The 21,257-nt window shown below is 43.3% G+C and overlaps 1 protein-coding gene across 33 annotated transcripts in view; it reads right to left on the reverse strand.

Moving 5' to 3' along the window:
* Positions 1 to 21,257, reverse strand: part of Cadps (calcium dependent secretion activator) — a 479,644-nt gene that overhangs the window by 242,851 nt on the left and 215,536 nt on the right. For all 33 annotated transcript variants that reach the window (XR_013434504.1, XM_078038579.1, XM_078038583.1 and 30 more), the window contains exons 5-6: positions 15,176 to 15,409; positions 11,993 to 12,114 (exon numbers count right to left, since the gene is read on the reverse strand). Coding sequence is in view for 32 of the 33 variants with exons in the window: in XM_078038579.1 (XP_077894705.1) it covers positions 11,993 to 12,114; positions 15,176 to 15,409 (356 nt within the window). In the remaining variant the exon portion in view is untranslated. The remainder of the gene's footprint in view (positions 1 to 11,992; positions 12,115 to 15,175; positions 15,410 to 21,257) is intronic.

The raw sequence follows: 21,257 nt of genomic DNA on the forward strand, positions 1-21,257 counted from the left end.
TCTGGAGATATATAGATAGAGATGGATAGATATAGAGAGATATTGAAAAAGATATATATAATATATACACATACATACAATACGTATGGTTTTTTTTTTAGTATGTAGAGAAAAAAAAAGTTTAGCTGTTAGGCAATGAAGTTGGTAGGTCATCTTACTTTACAGTAATTAAACCCACCTGAATTAACCTTGGTTCCAAAACCTGTTTAGCAAGGCACACCCATTTTTACTTGATTTAACATGTACAATATGGATTTAGTGTCTTGATCACTAATACGTTAAAGAAAGTGGAGAAAACATGAACAAAAATTTGATTTTACAAAAGATATACCATTGCTAGTTATTGTGAGCCCTGAAAGTCTCCTACAATAAGCTGCATTTGTTTTTGTATATGTCTCTCCCTATATGTATATTTTTTTAAGATTTGTTTTAGTTGTAAGTGAATACAATGTCTTTATTTTATTTATGTGGTGCTGAGGATCGAACCCAGTGCCCCAGGAATGCTAGGCGAGCGCTCTACCACTGAGCCACAAACCCAGCCCTTTTGCTATACATTTTAATCCACAGTTTTGCTTTCTCTTGCTGCTTATACCCAGAATCCTGCATAAATATAACTAAGACGTTAATTGCGTTCACCTCTATGTGCAAGCACCATGATGTAATCTGCTTGCTTAGTCACATGAAGTAGCACTCTGCTGTTATTAATATAATAATTCTCATCATGCAGCTTTTTATGTATCCAGACAAATGGAGCAAACCAAGATTGCTCAGTGAGGCTGGGCAGTGACTTTCCTTCGAGCACAAAGAGTTGCTTGCTGTTTGTATACAAACAGCTGAACCGTGTCTTAATTCCAGGCTTGAATTTGCAGGCTGAAAGGAATTCTCTGAGTCTGCCAGAGACAAAGACAGCTTCCTTATGGTGGAAGCCGAGAGGCCTCCCCCAAACAAATTCAGCAAGCAATTTCCAGCCCTACACTGACCCCTAGGATGATGCATCCTCCAGGTTCCCCCACCAAAGAGACCCCCACCATAATTGTAACATCTAAGATTCTCTCGTCATCAGCAAGATCAAAGATACAGGATGATGGAGAATGAGTACAAGTCTTCATTCAAATAATGAGAACAACTGTCCCAGTTTATCCCAGATGCAGGATTCTCAGGGCTAAGACTGGAAAATTCTGAGGACACTGGGCTGAGCTGGTTACCCCAACCCTCAACAAGGAGGAAATAATCTGCTGTGAATTAATGATACCATTTTTAGGAATTTATCCAAAAGCTCCCATCATAGTTGAAGGTAAAGATTATCTATCATGTGCATATATCTTTGGGTGGGTGTGGGTGCATCTGTAAATTGAGCAAAGCAAATCAGAAACACATCCAAAATATTTACAGTGAGGATTTCTGGGTGTGGAGATTATGAATGATATTTAACTTTTCTATTTTTGCAATTAACACATTAATTTTTTGGTCAGAAGAGCATCAACTCTTTTTTTTAAAAATGATCCCAATAATAAGATGGAGCCCAGTATCTTATACAGAGGAATCACGGAAGAAATATTATTTAAAGCGTATGCACAAAATCTGCATTTTCCACCAGCTATTTCAGCTGCATCTGTCAGGAGGAGTCTTGGGTCCAAGATTCCACTGTAGAGCTGGAGTCGAGCCTGACTTATTTACATGTAATTAAAATTTATCCTCCTGAAAGACTCCAAGGACTCAGCACTGACATTATCTAGAGAGAGCGGCTCACTTGCTCTGTGGGGTTGGATTCAACTGTGGGTTATTTCTTGGAATCTTTTCTCCTTAATACCTTTATCAGCAGCAAGCTTTCCCACTAGCACAGTATAATCTGCCTTGAAAACCAAGGAGGAGATGAGACCGAGAAGCGGAAGCGAATGTGTTAATTTTCGCTTTTGATTTGGTTTAGGTGTTGCTCCTTTGTCAGTGTGGAACATTCTGTAAAAGTGCATGCCTGTAATTATAGCCAGGTGCATGCCTGTAATTCCAGCAGCTGGGGAGGCTGAGGCAGGAGGATCGAGAGTTCAAAGCCAGCCACAGTAACTCAGGGAGGCCCTAAGCCTCTAAATAAAATATAAAAAATGGCTGGGGATGAGGCTCAGGGGATAAACACTTGTTGGTTCCAATCCCTGGTACCAAGGGGGGAAAAAAAGACATATCTCTACTTACTTGGAGCAAGAGCAAATTTGGTACAGCTATACATTAATCCCTATGGAGGAATAAAAGACCTGGCTTAGACTGGTCAGTGGATGGTGCCGGTTCCCAGCTGTACCTCCACGACCTCCACATACATGAATGGATCCCCACACCAAGATTGCACCATAGTACAAGTGGCAGGTGATCTTTTCCAGCAAGGCATTCAGAAAGGAGATGGCCTATAGTCAGTCAGTCCTTAAAGAGCTATTTGAAAAAAAAATGTTTAATTGTAGATGGGTACAATATCTTTGTTTTATTTATTTATTGTTGTATGTGGTGCGAGGCGAGCCCTCAGCCACTGAGCTACAACCCCAGCCCATTGAAGAGCTATTTTGAAAAGTACAACCTGGTAGCCTGTGAATCTAAGATGAAATGACTCATGAAATCAGAGATTTCTTGGACTTCTCACACTTATATCCTGGAATATCAAAATCTAACTCCAACCTCTACTTGATCATCCAATTGTGGAACTCCTACCTATTCGAGAAATTGCACCGTCTTTGAGTCAGATGCAAGATATGACAGTTTCAGAGGTCCCAGTCCATAGGCAGCAGGCTACACTCCTTGGGTTCTTTTATGATGATTCCTCCCCCAGCTAGAGGAGAGAATTGAGGTAGAAGGGGGATGGGATACTCCTCATCAGGATTTGGAGGGGCTGAAAAGCTGGTAACTTTATGATGGAGTCAGGTGTAGAACCCAGAGCTCACTCTCTGAAGCTTGCTCCTTAGCACCCCAGTTCTTTCTACTGTCTACATGACTCCCTGGGTCTTGCCAGTGAGTGGACCTTCCCCTTCATGCTGGCAAATTTTTCTTCCATACATGTTGGAGTTTCTGGACCAAACTTTCTCGATTGAGAGGCAGAAACTGTCTCTAAGCAGCTCAAACGGTGATTATAATTTTCCTTCCTCCCAACCTACACATCTTCTGGGAGCCCAGCAGGATTGAATTTCTGGGTCAGCGTTGGCTTTTTACCATTTCTGACTTAATTAACTCTGAAGGAAACTTAAGCCTTTTCTCAGGAAAGGAGAACAAGAGAAATTGCATCTGCATTCCCACTACACCGTCTCTCCTACGCAGATGACTTCTCCACCGTGAACTTGAGCGTGGGGTGTTGAGGAAGGTCCACAGGAAAGCAGGTGCTTTTCAGGATGTCTCATTCCTTATTCTAGCAGTGGCTTTTCAAGTTCTCAGAAGCTACCATGGCTCCTGGATAACATATCATTGTGCCCAAATGATTGGATTTTTTCCAATCAGCTCTTTCCCATGTCTCTGCAACTTCAAAGGTTATGTCTGTATGATCCCTCACTCTGTCACTAACAGCTGGCAAATAGTATGTGTGCAATAGATCCAGCCAGAATAGTTATAGAGGAGGAAAAGCTTATTGGGGGTCTCAGGGTTTCAGAGGTCTCAGTCCACAGACAGCAGGCTCCATTCCTCAGGGCTCGAGGGGAGGCAGGACATCATGGAGGAAGAGTGTGGTGGAGGGAAGCAGCTCACATGGTGATCAGGAAGCAGAGAGAGACTCCACTCTCCAGAGACAAATAGAGACCCTAAGCCACACCCACCTGCCTCCAGCGACCACCCAGTTAATCCCATCAGAGATTCATTCACTGGTTGGGTTAAGGCTCTCACAACTCAGTCATTTCTCCTCTGAACCTTCCTGCAGTGTCTCACACATGAGCTTTTGGGGGACACCTCCCACCCAAATCCTAACATCCCTTTCTATTTCAAAGCCTTTTTACCTGATGTTCCCTCTGCTAGAAATGATATTTCTCTGGCTCCTTCTCATCTCTCAGGTGTCAAGTCAAGCTTCACATACCCCAGGGCTTTCCGGGGCCACTGGGGCAGCTTATGCTCCATGACTTCCTGTCATAGAAGCCTGTTCATTTCTTTCAGAACACAGATTACAATCTGACATGACCTAACATATTTATTGGCTAATTTGCTTGGCGCCCATGTCCTCGATTAGGATGTTCATGACACAAGGAAGCAAAGAGAGACTCCAAGGTCAAGGCCTGATATATATCATTCCCAGCTCTAGCTCCAGTGCTAGCTGGACACAAGGAAAAGAAACATTCCATGGACATTTGCAGAGGGAATGTGAACACCCACCCTTCCATATTATTCATTTGCATCAACATTTCAAAGGATCCATTCAGAGAAGATGTTCTGCTTCCATTTACACCATTCCAAGGGCCTTTTACACAGAAAATATTTTTGGTTAAATTGAGAAAGGAAGTAGTCTTATTGAGAAGATGGTACACAAGACAAAGCCATCGGAAGGAGTAACTTCCTTTTCTGACTTTGCAACTCGATGTGGGGGCGATTTAACAGAATTCCATTTCTATGAATAATCTGGGCATCAGAAGTCTGGCCCACATTCTGTGTTGCACCATTTTGGACAAATCTATTTCATGGAAGAAAATTCTAGAATGTTACTTGCTGCCTTGGGTTTGGCTTTGGCTTTCACATGGTCTCATCAGATGAAGTGTCCTTGAAAACAAATCTGGAGCTGTGGCATGATTTCTCAGTCAGGGCATTTTATTACTTGTTCCCTTGAAAAATGGCAGGATGCAGTCTGATTGTGTGTGTGTGTGTGTATGTTTTCCACTCCTGGCAATAATAGAATCCATACATCATGGAGCCTGTGGCTTCCCAGGGGGCGGTAGACTTGTTAAACAATCAAAGGGCCAGTGGCATCTTTGGTTTCAATTCAGAATGACATACTTTCAGATGTGTTAGCTTAAACTTCCTTTCTTTTCAGCAACAGTCTTTAAATGTGCTGATATTTAATCCTCAGTGCCTGTGGTAGTAGGTTTCAGCATGGTCAGTTTATGACCCTAAGGGACAGGAATAGTCTCCCCTTTGAAGATCAGACAGGACTCTCGCTTGGGCCAGGGGATGTCCATCACTGGGGCAAAGCAGTTCTTGCTGTAACAGTATCTCATAAACTAGGTACCTGGGGAGATGGGCAGGATAAACAACTGTACCCAGGAAAGAGAAAGAAACGAAGGGCCAACCGTGTGTGGTAGGAAGCCTCTGCAAGGGATTCTTCAAGGAGCCCTAAAGAAAAGGTTGGAATTGGGCATGGGGGTGCCCATCTGTAATCCCAGAGGCTCAGGAGGCTGAGGCAGGAGGATCTCAAGTTCCAAGACAGACTCAGCAACTTAGTGAGGCCCTAAGTAACTCAGTGAGACCCTGTCTTTAAATAAAATATAAAAAGGGCTGGGGATGGGGCTCAGTGGTTGAGTGCCCCTGAGTTCAATTCCCAGTACTACACCCTCTCCCCCCCTCAAAAAAAGAAAAGGAATGGAAAGGCGTCCTCCATTGCATATTAATATGCCTAGTGTAAGAAAAAGGCCTCAAAGGAGACTCTGGGGACAATCGACAGTGGGGATTCCCTTAAAGTTGATGGCATTGTGATGATGATAGGGGAGACAGGTCAGGCTAAAAAATCTCCTGTGCTCCAACCCCTTGAATGCAACCCGGGAGAAAAAATATGAAGGTGCAGTTTTTGCACATGCTGGATTGTCCAACCCTCTTCCGGGATGAAATTTGCTATGCAGATTAATCCTCAGGGCCTGCTTCATTTAGAAGGTCATTCACACAGCCCCCAACTACCAAAAAAGACTGATTTTGGAGCCTACTTTCAAATCAAGGAATTCGTCAAGTTACTTTAGATCAATTTTACTAAATGAAAGTGATTTGCTCATCAGCTTCCCAGCCTCTGCCATTCTTATACTTCAACCCAAGATATTTTCAGGATAACTTTTTTTTTAATCAAATCTAGGTACCAACTGTGCTATTATTTACTTAATATATCTTATTCAAATGAATTCATTTTTAAAAATGTTAATATATTTCTTTAAAAAGGAAGACATGTCACTGCCACAAAAGGACACAGCATCCCCACCAGCCACGGACAACAGTTAAGCACAATGGGGGAGGCTGTGTAAATCCCAGCTGGATCCTGGTGCATATATGAGTCCTGAAGAGCTGTCAAGGAGCCTCTGACCCCAGATTAAAATGCTTTCCTTTCTTTAATCGGATAAGAAGAACTGAAAATCAAGTGGAAAAGGAGGAACTTCCTCTTCACCCTTTTTGATGTTACCTGATGCCCGCTGGGTAACACCTAACATAATCTCTCATCAGCAGAGGTCACAGTATTGTTGCAGCTCAGGATGCCGAGGCAGGAGGATCAAGACTTCAAAGTCAGCATCAGCAACTTAGCAAGGCCCTAAGCAATTCAGCAAGGCCCTTAAGCAACTCAGCGAGATCCTGTCTCTTAAATAAAATATAAAAAAGGGCTGGGGATGGGGCTCAGTGGGTAAGGGCCCCTGGGTTCAATTCTTGGTACCAAAAAAAAAAAAAAAAGGAGTATTGCCTTTTGAAAACCATCTCCATATGGCAAGAACAGCTGCGGGGCTCTACCTCACAGGACCTGGACAAAGGTACCTGGTTCCGAATCCACAAAGAATTTCCCTTCTTTATTCCTGTGCCTTCCTGAGATTCCTCAACTAATAACAGGATTTCGATTCCTTCTGCTCATTGGTTTCTCACAAGAAGCAGATGCAGCATGTTGCAAATGAAGGCCATGATTTTGAATAAGTCTAGCTCATGGAAACTTTTGATCATATATTCTCTTGGCTCTTCCCATTTTTTTGGGTTTTTTACCCAGGAGAGGGCCTGGGGCTGTGGCTCAGTGGTAGAGCCTAGCATGTATGAGGCACTGGGTTTGATTCTCAGTACCACATAAATATAAATACATAAAATAAAGGCATTGTGTGTGTGTGTGTGTGTGTGTGTGTGTGTGTGTGTGTGAAACCAGGAGGGGAGAAAAACAATTGAGAGGAGATATGGTGAAAATAGCCTACAAGTAGCGGATTGATTAAAGGAAGGGTGAGCAGGGGTGGTAATTTAGCTGAATATAAAAGTTGGCCCCTTCTACCCCTGTCACAGTGTTTCTTTAGTGATGAAATATATTTAACTCACGGGCACAGAATTCTTATATTATGCAACTGATCCAATATATATGCTGGGCAAGGCTCTGGTGGCCAAGGAAGAAATGTTATTGGAAAAAAGGAGGGTATGTTAGAGCACAGAATTCTCCACGACTACATTTGACAACAAAGACCAGTGTTTTCCAGTGGATGTGAAGAGGTATTCGTTCAAAGAAGTTTGGGGGAAATCATTAAACATTACATAAGGTTAAACAGGGTTATTTACTGTTGGAAGGTTCAAAGCTTTTCAAATGCCAACATACACTATGGATAACTTAGATGTAATGTCTTGAATTTCTGCAATTCACTTGACCATGGTACTAACTCTGCCCTTGTTTTTCTTGAGGGCTCTGTAGATTACAGTTCTAAAGGGAATTCTCTTGGCCAACCTGGGTTATATAATGCACTCCTGAATTTGTGACCATACGAGAGAGAGAGAGAGAGAGAGAGAGAGAGAGAGAGAGAGAGAGAGAGAGAGAGAGAGAGAGCAAAACCACATTCCTCAATATTGTAAGCAATAGACAATATTGTTCTGATTGCAGGTACCAAGTCATACTGAGTGATAATAATTTATGCGGGATATACAAAGCGGGCTTAGGTGGAATTTTGGTTTAGAATGGTCACAGAGAGCACGGGCATGAAAAGCTGTAAGAACAGTAAAAACCGAGATTCAGTAGATGAACAGGGCAGGAGAAGGGCTACCTACAATCATTAAATGGTGAGGTAGAGTCATCAGCACCAAGGACAGAGAGCCTCCCAGGGAGACAATCAACATCAAGCAGCCCAGGTGAGAGCTGGAGGTTAGGGATGGAAGAAATTGTAAGCGAAGCTGGGTGGAGAGGGAGGAAAAGGAGAAAAGGGGGAAAAAAAGACTCCAAGAAAAGAAATGTAGGGTTCTAAGTACATCAAAACTCGGGAGGCAGACGGAAAACAGATCCGGACAAACAGCCCGGGTGATCCTCCCGGGGAAAGGGAAGGCGAGGAAGGCCACTAGAACTAGCTGTGACCAAGGGAAGGGGAAAGAAGGGTACAGGGAACAGAAGAGCATCTGGAGAAAGGTGAGGAAAGGTTTTAAGGACAATCAAAATAGCAGAAAGGAAGGTGTGAAGAAACACCCGGATTTCAGACTCTGGGTCGACGTTGTTGACACCACAGACCCAGCAAATACAGGGTACCTGGACCTCTTCCTCACCCACAGCAGATGTTATGAGTTAATTATGGCACTTTTTCATCTGGAAAGATTTGGATCACAATGTTAGGTAGCTCCTACCAGCAAGTTGGGGTTGGGCTTGATCTTGGTTAAAAAGCTTACATTATTGGAATTACCCAGTTATTACACTCCCTGGCATATACCCAAAGAACTTAAAATCGGCATACTACAGTGACACAGTCACATCAATGTTTATAGCAGATCAATTCCCAATACTCAAGTACCTCTTTCCCCCCAAAAAGAAACAATAACAAACCCAAGCTATGGAAACAACCTAGGTGCCCTTCAACAGATGAATGGATAAAGAAAATGTGGATATACACAATGGAATATCATTCAGCCATAAAGAAGAATGAAATCATAGCATTTTCTGGTAAATGAATGGAGCTGTAGACTATCATGCTAAGTGAAATAAATCAATCCCCCCAAAACCAAAAGGCTGAATGTTCTCTCTAATATGTGAATTCCAACATATAATAAGGAGGAGAGGGAAGAATAGAAGTTCACTGGATGAGACAAAGGGGAATGAAGAACAGGGGGATGGAAATAAGAAAGTGGAGTGAATGGGACAGAACTTTCCATGTTCATATATGAACACACGACCAGGGAAACTCCACATCATGTCCAACCACAAGAATGGCAAGTTCTACTCCATGTTTGTATGATATGTCAAAGTATACTCTACTATCATGTATAACTAAAAAGAATAAATTTAAAAAATTTTTTTAAAAGCTTGCACTACAAATTGAAACCATCTGGATGTGGTGGTGCACACCTGTAATCCCAGAGGCTCGGGAAGCTGAGGCAGGAGGATTGCAAGTTCAAAGCCAGCTTCAGCAATTTAGCAAGGCCCTAGGCAACTTAGTAAGACCCTGTCTCTCAATAAAATATTTTAAAAAAAGGTTTGGGGATGTGGCTCAGTGGTTAAGTGCCCCTGGGTTCAATCCCTGGTACCAAACAAAAACAAAATGAAAACCAAAAAAGTAATCAACAAACCCTCTGTAGGATTTGAATAATTCTCAGTGATGAAAGAGGAATCTTTAAGAAAAAGTGCATGTCTGCTGCAGTGGGAGAAGCTGATGGGTGTGGACATGATAACATTCACGTAGGGTCAGATATAAAGAGGGGTGTGAGCTATGAGCGTTTTGCGTGGGGACACCCAGCTGTCTCCATTTGTTTATGAAACTGTTTTTAATGCTCGTAAACACAGGAAAATCAACTCATCATTTCCTTTTCCAGCTGAAGCTGTGACACACAATAAAATGACATGAATTGCCACTGAGTCGAAATAGCCCCCAGGATGCAGCAGCCTGTTAGGCACATCGCAGGTTTTCTCTTTCCTCCTTTATCTGACACCATGTTGGGCCCAGCTTCTCTAGAGGTTGTCAGAAACACTAAATATGTTTTTCTTTCCCCGAGTGTCACTCATTTTTTCCCCCCAAATGCACCTATAAGTGGTCATCTTAACATCACTGTGTTGATCATGAGCAGGCCCTGCAGGGGACACGGGGATTTCACCCATGGTAGAGCAAAAGAGGTGGCCCTCGCTGTCAGCGTGGACCCAAGTTGAAGACAAGGGTCCCCATGCTCTCATTCACTGCACCCAGCTTCTGAGCACCCCAGGCTTTGCCTATTGACGGCACGAGGCCCTGGTTCTCCGGCAGCCTGGGAAACCTTCAGGGTTTTCTTTGAACTATTTTGTCTGAACATCCTGGTGAGTGATTCCTGTTCCGCCAAACAGCTCAGGATGCTCTGGGGGAGGCCAGGCAGTGAGCCACTGGTGGAGGGGACTCTTTTGAGGACTCTCTGATGAATCCACACCCCCACCACCCCCACCATCAACAAAAGGTGCTCCTTAGTCTAGGTGGCTTCACAGAGATAGGAAAGGAAGGGACCTAGGCAGGGGGTGGGGAGGGAACACAGCCGTGATCTCTCATGAATCCTTGAGGCTTGAGATTCTATTGACCCCAGTGAATTAACCATCACCCTTTCTGCTGACCATGGCCCTAGGATCCTGAGTGATTTCCTGCGTCACCTCGGGCTCCTTCCTCTACAGCCAAAGAGATCCTTCCAAAACACATAGCCCACCACGCATCCCTCAGCTTTCCCCTCTGTGGGCTGACGTGACCCTCTGGGATGGTCACTGCCTGCCTCTCTGGTGGCTTAGGGAATTCTTCCTCTCCAAACTCCAGCACCGCTGACCTTTTTTGAATTCCTCCTTGCCACAGGCCTTAGCTGACCACAGGACCCCGCACAAGCTGTTCATACCACCTGGGTTGCTCTCCACTCCACCTCCATTCTTTGACTTTCATAATTTATATTAAACATTTCAGGAATCCTAAGGAAGGCCTAACTGTGTCCCCACAAACTGGTTCAAGTGTCCCTGCTATCTTGAAGGACTTTTTCTTTTTTTCTCAGCATTTATAATTTAGTGACCCTTCATATCCTAGAGGGATGGGTTCCTTTCCAGATTCCTCCTTTTCTCCCTGTAGATATCAAAATCCATGGGTCCTCAAGTCCCTTACAAATATGGCGTGGTATTTGCATATAGCCTATGCACATCTGCCTGGGTACTTTAAATTATCTCTAGATCACTTACAATAGCTAGTTCAATGTAAGTGCCATGGAAATCGTCGTTATCCTGTGTAGTTTAGGGTTTAAGAAAAAGGAAAACAGGTCTGTGCCGGTTCAGTTCAGACCTTTTTTTTTTTTCCTCAAACATTTGCACTCCAGTTAGTTGAACTGATGGGCGTGGAACCCATGGAGCCACAGAGGGCTGCTGCCTTTACAGTTCTCTGTTTTTCTGATGCCGCCTGAACCTGTGAGCACTGCATGGCTGCAACAGGGACCTTCTCCTTCCCCCTCCTCCATGCCGCCTGGACACAGTGCACATGGCAGGAAACTGTGTCGACCTAATGAATTAATGTCCCGTGTCCCCTATAACACGCTGTCTGGCTAATGTACTTCGGGACTCATAAAGATCTTGAAAAAAAAAATTATGCTGTAAACCAAATAGTAGTTAGAAAAAATAACAAAACCAGCTGGGTGCAGTGGCCCACGCCTGTCATCCCAGTGCTCAGGAAGATGAGACACAGGAGGATCAAAAGTTCAAAGCCACCTCCACAAAAGTGAGGCCCTGCACAACTCAGTGAGACCCTGTCTCTAAATAAAACACAAAATAGGGCTGGGGATGTGGCTCAGTGGTCGGGTGGCCCTGGGTTCAATCCCCAGTACCTCTTTCCCCCCCAAAAAAAAGAAAAGATAACAAAACCAATTTATGTCAAGCTCTCCTGCATACACGGTGAAGCTAAGCAATCTAAGAATACGTAAAGATCCTGGAAAAGAGGCTGTTTCTTCCATTCCCTTGTGTTCTCAGTTTAGAAGGGACTGGAACCTTTATTGTGGCTGCCAAATCAAACATGTAGTCAAGTCATCTTGTTGGATAAATGAACCAGGCGAGTGCCTGCTCTGTCCTCCTGGGGGAAACCCGACTTTGATCTTGGAGCTGGCCAAGATGGAACTGATGGCGCCAGCCCTCTCCAGATGCATCACAGAGTACCCCACTCACGTTGGTTTAGAAGCCTCGGCCTGGTCCGTCTGCAGCTTCTCCCCTCCTTCCACCTCCATGGTGCAGTACACGATGCGGTTCGGAGCCAAGGACTTAAGGCCTTGGACCTCCATGATCACCACCTGGAGACAGAGCCACACGGGGGGGGGGGGGAGGTTAGGTCAATGTCCTCAGATGGCATCTCGGGGGGAAACAGTGTCTGGTCTGGTGTCCACCCGTGGTGCTGCACCAGTCTGGAAGGAAGCTGGGGTTCCTCATTGTGCAGCCAGTGGCCTCCCAGCTGGAAAGACAAGCTTCCTGACCCAGATACTCTCAGGTCCAGGCAGGCCGTACGAGTTAATCAGACCTCTTTTTCCATAATGAGCAAATAGGGTCATTTCGCCTCTCCCTGGCCCCCACTGCCATTTCCACCAAGAAATAGATTATCTCCTATTTTCTTAAAAAATACTCTAGTCTGTGATTCACCTCTTGGCAGATACACAAACAATGAATTCACTTTTCTCCTTACAATAAGGTAAGCGATAGCACAAATAAAGTATGAGAAAGGCTAGGACCAGCCGACGTTACAGTCAGAGATGCGATAGGGAGCGGTGGGGACTGTGGCAAGCTGGAGAACTCAGGCTCCGTCTCAAGGGAGCAGCTGCCAGTTTCCCTCCCCAGTTTAGAGTCACCAGATACTCCAGTTTTCCTACCAGAAAGTGAGAATGTGAATCAGCATTGCAGTTCTGAAATCTAATTTTGAAATGTCAGTGATCGTCCAAATTAAGAGGAATACTATAGGAGAACTCTGTGAGGGCCAATGTTGTTGAGTCAGAACAAAAACAGATGTGGGGCTGCACAGTCTCTGGGCAAGACTGAGGGAAAACACTGGTGTGGTCAGGGACCAAGAGGTATCATTGGCTATTTCTCATATTTCCCACCACTACCCTTAGCTGCATTCGATTACCTGCTATTCTAATATTTAGTGATTTGGGGTCTGCTCTGTCATGAGAAAGGAGATGGAAGAGGGGAGAAAGGAGAAGGGAGAGGGGGAGGAATTTAAGAATCATAACCAAATCACCATCAGCCAGCTACCATGAGTAACGTGTGTGAAAATCATCCGGCTGGACTCTGGAAGAAGAAACACCATTACAAAAGGAGGACTAAGTGGATAGGAAAAATACGAACTTTCCCACTGGCTTAATTCAAGGCAGAACAACAGGGCTGTCACATTTGCCACATAGTTCTCAAACTCAGTATGAATCAGAATTGTTGGTCGGGCTTGTAAAACCAGAGACTTCTCTCTGATAGGCAGATGCTACCCCACAATAAGTGGGGGAGGGAAGACTGGAAGCTCACTGGATCATACAAAGGGGAAGGAAGGGAAGGGAGGGGCATGGGAACAGGAAAGACAGTGGAGTGAATGGGACAGAACTTTCCTGTGTTCATGTATGAACACACGACCAGGAAAACTCCACATCATGTCCAACCACAAGAATGGGATCCTAATTAGAATAAGATATAATACATGTTTGTGTAAATATGTCAAAATAGATTCTACTGTCATGTATAACTAAACAGAATAACAGCATACTACAGTGACACAGCTACATCAATGTTTATAGCAGCTCAATTCACAGCAGCCAAGCTATGGAAACAACCTAGGTGCTCCTCAACAGATGAATGGATAAAGAATATGTGGTACATACACACAATGGAATATTACTCAGCCATAAAGAGGAATGGAATTATAGCAAGTTAAGTGAATAAACCAATCCCCCCAAATCAATGTTCTCTCTGATATGCAGATGCTAACACACAATAAGGAGGGGAGGGAAGACTAGAAGTTCATTGGATTAGACAAAGAGGAATGAAGAGAGGGGCAGGGGGAATGGGAATGGGAAACAAAGGAGAATGACAGAACTTTCCTATGCTCATATATAAACACACAACCAGGGAAACTCCACATCATGTCCAACCACAAGAATGGGATCCTAATTAGAATAAGTTACACTCCATGTATGTATATGTGTCAAAATACACTCCACCACCATGCATATCTAAAAATAACAACAACTACAACAACACAAAGAATAAAAACATTAATTAAAACAATAAAAAGAATAACAACATCAACAACAAAAACCTTAGAGATTTCTGGGTTCCACACTCAGAATTTCTGATCAGTAGGTTGTATGCAGCCCAGGACTTTGCATTTTCAAAATTTTCTTGGTGATCCTGCTGTTGCTAACCCAGGAGAACAATTGTATTACTCATGTGATGGTGGGAAGACACCTTGACATTGAACCTGCCTCGTTTTAATTTCAGATTAGAAGAGTCTGAGCTTTCTTATCTGCAAAGTGTGTGTGTGTGTGTGTGTGTGTGTGTGTGTGTGTGTGCGTGTGAGAGATAATGATATGTATCTTGTGCCTGTTGTGTAAGGATCCAAAGTGCTAATGGGTACAATTGAATATTTTTATCCAGGGAAGAATTTCATACATGGAAAGAAATGAAAGGCACCTTGGAAAGAGCACAATTTGGGGGACTTTAATGGATCTCGTTTCAAATCTTGATTCTGTGTCTTCACTAGCTGGACAATAAGTTTCAGGTGTATTAACCTCTCTCAGACTTTGTTTCCACATCTGCAAATACCTCCAAGGACCACTGTGATGCTACATGCAGTTATTGAAGGTGAAATGTCCGGTGCTTATCAGCATTCTACACCTATCGGTTGCTTTTGACCAAAATGCTGCCCTTGTCTAATGCCGGGCTCGCCACTTGGCATCACAGATTCTTTTCCCCTGTGCAAAGCTAAGTGCTTGCTGGGGTCCCTTCTAGCCGTTAAGAAGGTGGGAAAGAAAATTTACAGTTCACCATGAACTGATGCTAGAAGGAACCCAAATTTTAAGCCTTCTAAATTGAAGTGCATCAAGTCTTTATGAAATCCTTCAGCACTGTTTGAAGATAGGGGAGATTGCATTTAGTAGGTGGTTCTTAAGATTCCATTTCCTCAAGAAAAAAAAAATGTGTGCTCCTGGAGAGGGTAGAAGCACTGGCTGATTAGCTGACCTGTGCTCAGTAAGCTGTTATTTTAATAACTGCTCCCAGGGTTCAAGGGGGGAAAAGAGGCTGATTGTGCTGTATCTAATCACTCAGCTCTGGCCTGTGCTGCAAGGAAGCTTTCAAGGGTTTAAGGCTTTTTACCTCCAAGGAGAAGGATAGCACGACATCGGACTTGGACAGTTGGTTCTCGCTTTCCTCGCCCATATCGATGATGGAGGCGTTGTGGCTCCGTTTGAGTTTCTGAAGCTTGAACTCCCCGCCTTTGGACACGGGCATGCTCTCCAGGTTGGCCATGAGCAGGTTGACGGAGGACTTCAGCTCCTCGATGTACATGTTCTCCATTTCTTTGGAAACAAACTTGGGAAATTTGCGTTCCTTGAAAAAAAAAAAAAGCAAAATGTGAACAAAGGAGTAAACAAAAATTGGAATTATATAGATAGATTTTGTATCATGGCCTGGAGTTAGGATGCATCTACCCTTAATGGAATTTCCCCAAATATCGTGGTATCCTACTAAAATATGTTCAGCCTTAACTCATAGACAGCAAGCAGCCAAGCAGTCTGCCTTCCGGTTGCTTGTGATCTCTAATGGGTAAAAAAAGAACATACATATCCACATCTGGTAAGAAAGAGTTGAATGTTTTATTAAAGTTCTAATTGTTTTTTTCTCTAGCAAATTTGATTTGTGGAAAGCAAAATGGGGTGATTTTTTTTTCTGTTCAAATGGTTTTCTTTTTAGCAAAACACAGTCAAGTTGTTTTTAAGTTATGGAAACAGAAAGACACCCTATTTCTGGGATCTATAGAGATTTTCTCACATGAATAATTCAAAATGAATTCATTTGAGATGTTTCAAACACAGCCTGTGGCTATTTCTAAGAAGAATACATATCGTTTTCAAGAAAAATGGAAAAAAATTAATGAAGTGGTGAAAAATGTGATTAAAATTCTTTAGAAAAGAAGAGAGTGGAATTCAGTATCAAAACAGACCTGTATTTTTTCCTTCCATACTTATGAGTTCAGTTCCAAAGGCAACGTACCCCAGCCTAACCGTTTGTTTGCCAGTAACTCTTAAGTTGTCTGGTACCTTAAATACCATTTGGATCAATCACTAATCAAAGATCTCACTTGGAATATGGAATTGCCCTCCCAATTCCCAGTCCACAAACAGTGACGTAAGAAGCAAGCCAAGTCAGTTGACTTTTCATTTTTATTTTTTGCAAGGGAGAGCAAAATACAACAGGAACTGGCTTCAACAAGAAAAGGAATTGATTGGCTTGGGAATGTCCTGGGTGAGACTCAGCTTCAGGCAAAGCTCAGATAATGTCACCTTCATAATCTTGGTTTTGGCTTCTCTGGGATGGCTTCATGCTCAGTCTGACTCCCCTTAACCCATTAAGTCCCACATTTACAAGGCTGTGAATATTTCAAGAAAATTGACACAGGTGCATTAAAATCAGTTGGAAATAATAATCCTAAGCTTACCTGGAATATTAATATGATTATATGATTATATTCTTATGATTACATGATTATATATTCTATACTAAATTTAAGTTTTTATATGTGTTCTCCCTGAGATGCTGGGACAAAATGGGCTAATGTCATAAAAATGTTGCTTATGATTTGGAATTCACTACATCCCATTTCAGAATCTACAGAAAGACTGATTATTTCCCCTTGTAACATCAACAAAAGATGGAGAATCTTTCATCCCAGAATTTCTACCTGGAGTCTGATTTATGCACATACTCTGAAGCCATTTCTGTGGGCACCATTACACTGTGCCGTACATACAGGAATGCACCACAGTGAATCCCCACATCATGTCCAACAACAAGACTGGGATCCTACTTAGAGTAAGTTGTACTCCATGTTTGTATAAATATGTCAGCATATATCCTATGGTCATGTATAAGTAAAAAGAACAAATAAAAACGATACTGGGCTGATTGGCTTAGGCAAGGGTTCCATCTTCCATCCTAATGGCTGGGGAGGGGACTTCATTATATAGCTAATAGTCCATCAGATGAGTAACTCCCTTAAGCAATCAAACTAAGAAATACTGAGATTAAAGTTAGTTGATGAAGTTAAAAACTGAACAACTCGTCAAATTAGGGTTGGCTGCCATATTGGACCAGTCCAAAGCCGAATAAGACACTTGACAAGCAAGAGAGAAAGAGGTAGCTTATAGATGGAGAAGGAAGGAGAGGTTGGGATACAGGTAAAGAGGAGGGAGAGGAAAGGAGCGAGAGAAGAGGTTGTATAGAGTCATGGGGAGAAGCTTCAGCTGGTAGTGGTTTTCTCATTTTGCAGAGCCTAGTTATTTCTCTTATATTTCAGTTCCTTAGGAATCCCTCATTTTCCCATCGACACTTCCCCTAACCCTTAGTGAGCTGCAAGAGTGTTTCTTGTCACCACATTGGTGCCTCTGCATAGAGTCTGAAGGTGCCTTTGTCCTGTGCCAGTCTTCTGCAGACCTGGAGGCTGTCCCAAGGGTTCTTTCTGTTGACCTCTTTCTCCCAAGGTCACTCCCATCTTCCATATTGCAGCTTCAACATGGCACTTTCTGTGTTAGGTCCCCCAGTTGTACTTGCTTGTGGTCCTAGCTCATCTTTGTGGCAATGGTTTTTGAAATGAACTGAAGGTTTGTGTTCCTCTCAAATTCACTAATCCCCACAGGAAGACATCTGGAGATAAGGTCTACAGTTGGCGATGAGGTCTGATGAATGGACACAACCCTTATGAATGGAATTAGAGCCCTTAAAAGAGCCCCAGAGAGTTGGTTTTCTCTTTCTCCCATGTGAGGATAGAGTGTAAATAAGGCTGTCTGTAAGCCACGAAGTGGGCCCTCATTAGGCACTGAATCTACTGGTGACTTGATCTTGGTTTTTCCAACCACCAGAGCTGTGAGGAGAAAATTTCTGTTGTTTATTACCCATCTATAGTATTCTGTTATAGTGGCCTGAGTAGAATAAAACACTTACTGTATTAATAGACCAATTGTGAAGTTTATTGTTTAAGATCTATCTTTCCTGTTGCTCCGTGAATCAGGACTGTAACTACCTAGGTACTTCTGCTAAATTCTTGGTATCTAACACGCAGTTTGGTGCGTAATAAACATTCAGTACATGAGTTGTGTGGACGGATCAATGGCTTGTCAAAATGTCCATATTGAATATCAATGTAGGTAAAACTCAATGTAGGTAAATGTAGGTACCTCAAGGTAGGTAGATATCAATGTGGGTAAAACTATGAGATGAGAGATGATGAGTCAAGTTCTGGAAGAACCCTGAGATGAGATTCTGCTTTTCCATGTAAATGAGCATGGGGTCTGAAATTTGTCATTCGGAGGATGGGTTCCTTCTGGAACCTCTCTGCTCATACTCACTTCCTGATTTAGAGACGGGCTCCGCCCTGTGTGGTGCTTTCTGAACACACTGTGGGCGAATGTGAGAGGAGAATCTGGATGAACACTTCTGAAATGGAACAATAGGTTTATGAAGCAGCTGGTGAGGATTCAATGTCAGGGCCATTGACATTCAATCCCCAGAGTCTTATTTCTCTAAAACGTCTGCTTAGCAGGTTTGATTTTTTTTTTTCATTCTTAAACTTGCTCAGGGGGCAGTTGTTAGCCTTCCAACTTGGATATCCTTGTTGTCAAAGGCCAAGAAAACGTGGGGACTTGCCAGGGGCAGTGTTAGCTTTAGGGCCATCCTGGGAAGAGGGTATGAAGTGTCTTCCTGGAGCTTCCAGCCGGTGAGGAGGAAGATCTATAAGGGAACACCCAAGCGCAGCATTCACTATCCTGGAAGTACACAAGGCATCAATTCTTTCTGAGAGATTCAGGGTGGTTCTGGTGGAAGAAGAGTTTCCTACCAGGGCAAGTTGGCTCAGACAGGGCCACTGGGAATTTCTCTTTCCCATGGAAAATATTATAGGCACGTGTGAATTCAAGGTCTATACAATTGTACACAATCCACAAAATATCTCCCTTTAGAGCACGGCTCTTCTGCGAAGAAAACAAAGTAGGTTGACTTGTGGTCTGAGACGGTCCTTAGGCTACGTTAAAGATGGCCAAACAGTAAAGGTTACATCCCAAGAGGCTGAAGTATAGATTGATGTACCTCTTTTATTCTCATATTGGAGCTCAAACCTTAGAGAGCTATTTGGAGGGGATTTTGGGTAAATGATCTCTGTGATTTTTACCACCAGTTTCTAGTTTTGTGGTTGCAGGGGGATGAAGGGAAAACAACAACAACAACAACAACTAGTATTTGTAAACTGTTTTTTTTTTCCTGCTAATAAGTTTTTAGAGACTGTATGGAGTGCAGTCCCTCCCCTCACCCCTCCTGGGGACTATCTGGAGAATATCCCCAGTCTGGACACTTTGGAAGAAGATTCAGCAGTTTATAAGCAATACCGTTCTGGCACAGAGCTAGCTTCCACCCAACTTTAGGCAGCAGAATATTGGCAAATCTAAAGAATGATTACTCCTCCTGAAACTTGGACAGTTTCTAATGACATCATAAAAAGAAGCAAATAAAATGGAAGTCTGCAAGAGGAAACAAGGCCATTTTTTTCCTCCCTGTTCCAAGTACTTAAGCCTTGAGAAGAAATAGCCTTCTGTCAATCTAGGCTGAGGTTCTTGAGAGCACCTGTCAGTGGCCCATTACGCACACATTTCAAAGCTGCGGCTGAGCCATAATAAGGAAAACAGAGCCTTCCATCTCTAGTGCTCCTTTGCAAGCAAAAAAACGAATTAACCTTGACAAAAGAACAGTTTATGCATATTGCTTCATGAAAGACGCAGCGTAGGGGTGGACAGAGCCCTCCAAAGAAAATCTCCACTGGTCATTTGTTTTTGTTTGGGGATGATAACCCTCCTCCGGGGGAGGGCCTCTCAAGGACAATCCTCACCATGGTTATTTATGCTTGGCCACGCTGAAGGATTTTTGGAACATCTTGAAAAACAGCATTTGAAAGTCCTAACAGCTCCTTTAGCTATTGGCTTTTCTTTGCTATTTTTGGATTGTCATTTCACCTAGAGAAAATATAGGGGGTATGGGTAAAAACTGATAATGCCACCCTTGCTCAGAGAGAGGGTCCTGGTACCCAAAGGCTCCAATGACGTATGATGGAATGTGTCAATCAGGAGGCATGTGACCAAAGGGTGCTGTCTAGACACAGGTGCTCACTAACCGTGTGGCAGCTTTTTTTTTGCCCAATCCCTCAAACACTCTTGCTCCTATCATTTGTCCCCTGGTGTGGTGGTCACTGGGGAGGAAGACGTTAGGAGTGGGGTGAGTGACGGTAGAGGAGAGGCATGCCAGAAAGCCACCAGATAGACACAGAAGTCACAGAGGCAGGCACAGAGCACAGAGAAGGCACGAGAAGCACCTTAGTTCACGTTCACGAAACAGTCAGACTGAGTCTGCCATGGACTAGCTTTTTGGTGATACATAGACACCTTCATTCATCTGAATTTTGGTTTCCACATTTGAAATGGTGATAATAAGCCTCATAGAATTATTGAGAAGGGTACGAGATCACAAAGGTGAATCCTTTATGGTGACCCTGGATTTGCTCTCCTTCTCCCTCTAAACACACACACACACACACACACACACACACACACACACACATGTACTACCGTACCACTGCCACCAACAACAACCATAACACTAGTAATAATGACAGTGACTGCAAAAAACCAAAAGAGACTCGCTGGCATTTTACTATGAACCAGTCAAATGTTTTACCCACCTTACCTCTTTAAATCCTTCTAATGACCCACAGAAGCAAGTGCTGCTCTTGAGCCCCATTTCCAGCAAGAAAATGAGGCCAAAAATGTTGAGGTGAAAAGGAATTGAGTTTGGAACTGGGTAGACTGGCTCCAGAGCCCGTGTTAGCTCCAATATGAAAGAGCAGAACTATCTGACCTCAAATGTCCACAGACTGAGATGATGCGATGGGGTTGCTGGACATGGTATACCCTGCAGGCACCACCTCATTTTGCACTAATTGCTCAGCAGAAGACTGGGGACCAATGACCAACAGCAATGGACTCAACAGCAATGGTCGCAATGGTCACTCCAGCCTTTCCCAGCCAATATAGACAGCATGGGGGTCAAGTGTAGGGAGGGACTAGGAAGGCCAGTCCTTCCACTGAATGAAAGAAAGCCTTAGTAGTGGTTTGTCAAAATCAGCATTTACAGACATAAA

The sequence above is a fragment of the Ictidomys tridecemlineatus genome, chromosome 2, assembly GCF_052094955.1.
Source record: "Ictidomys tridecemlineatus isolate mIctTri1 chromosome 2, mIctTri1.hap1, whole genome shotgun sequence".
NCBI lineage: Eukaryota > Metazoa > Chordata > Mammalia > Rodentia > Sciuridae > Ictidomys > Ictidomys tridecemlineatus.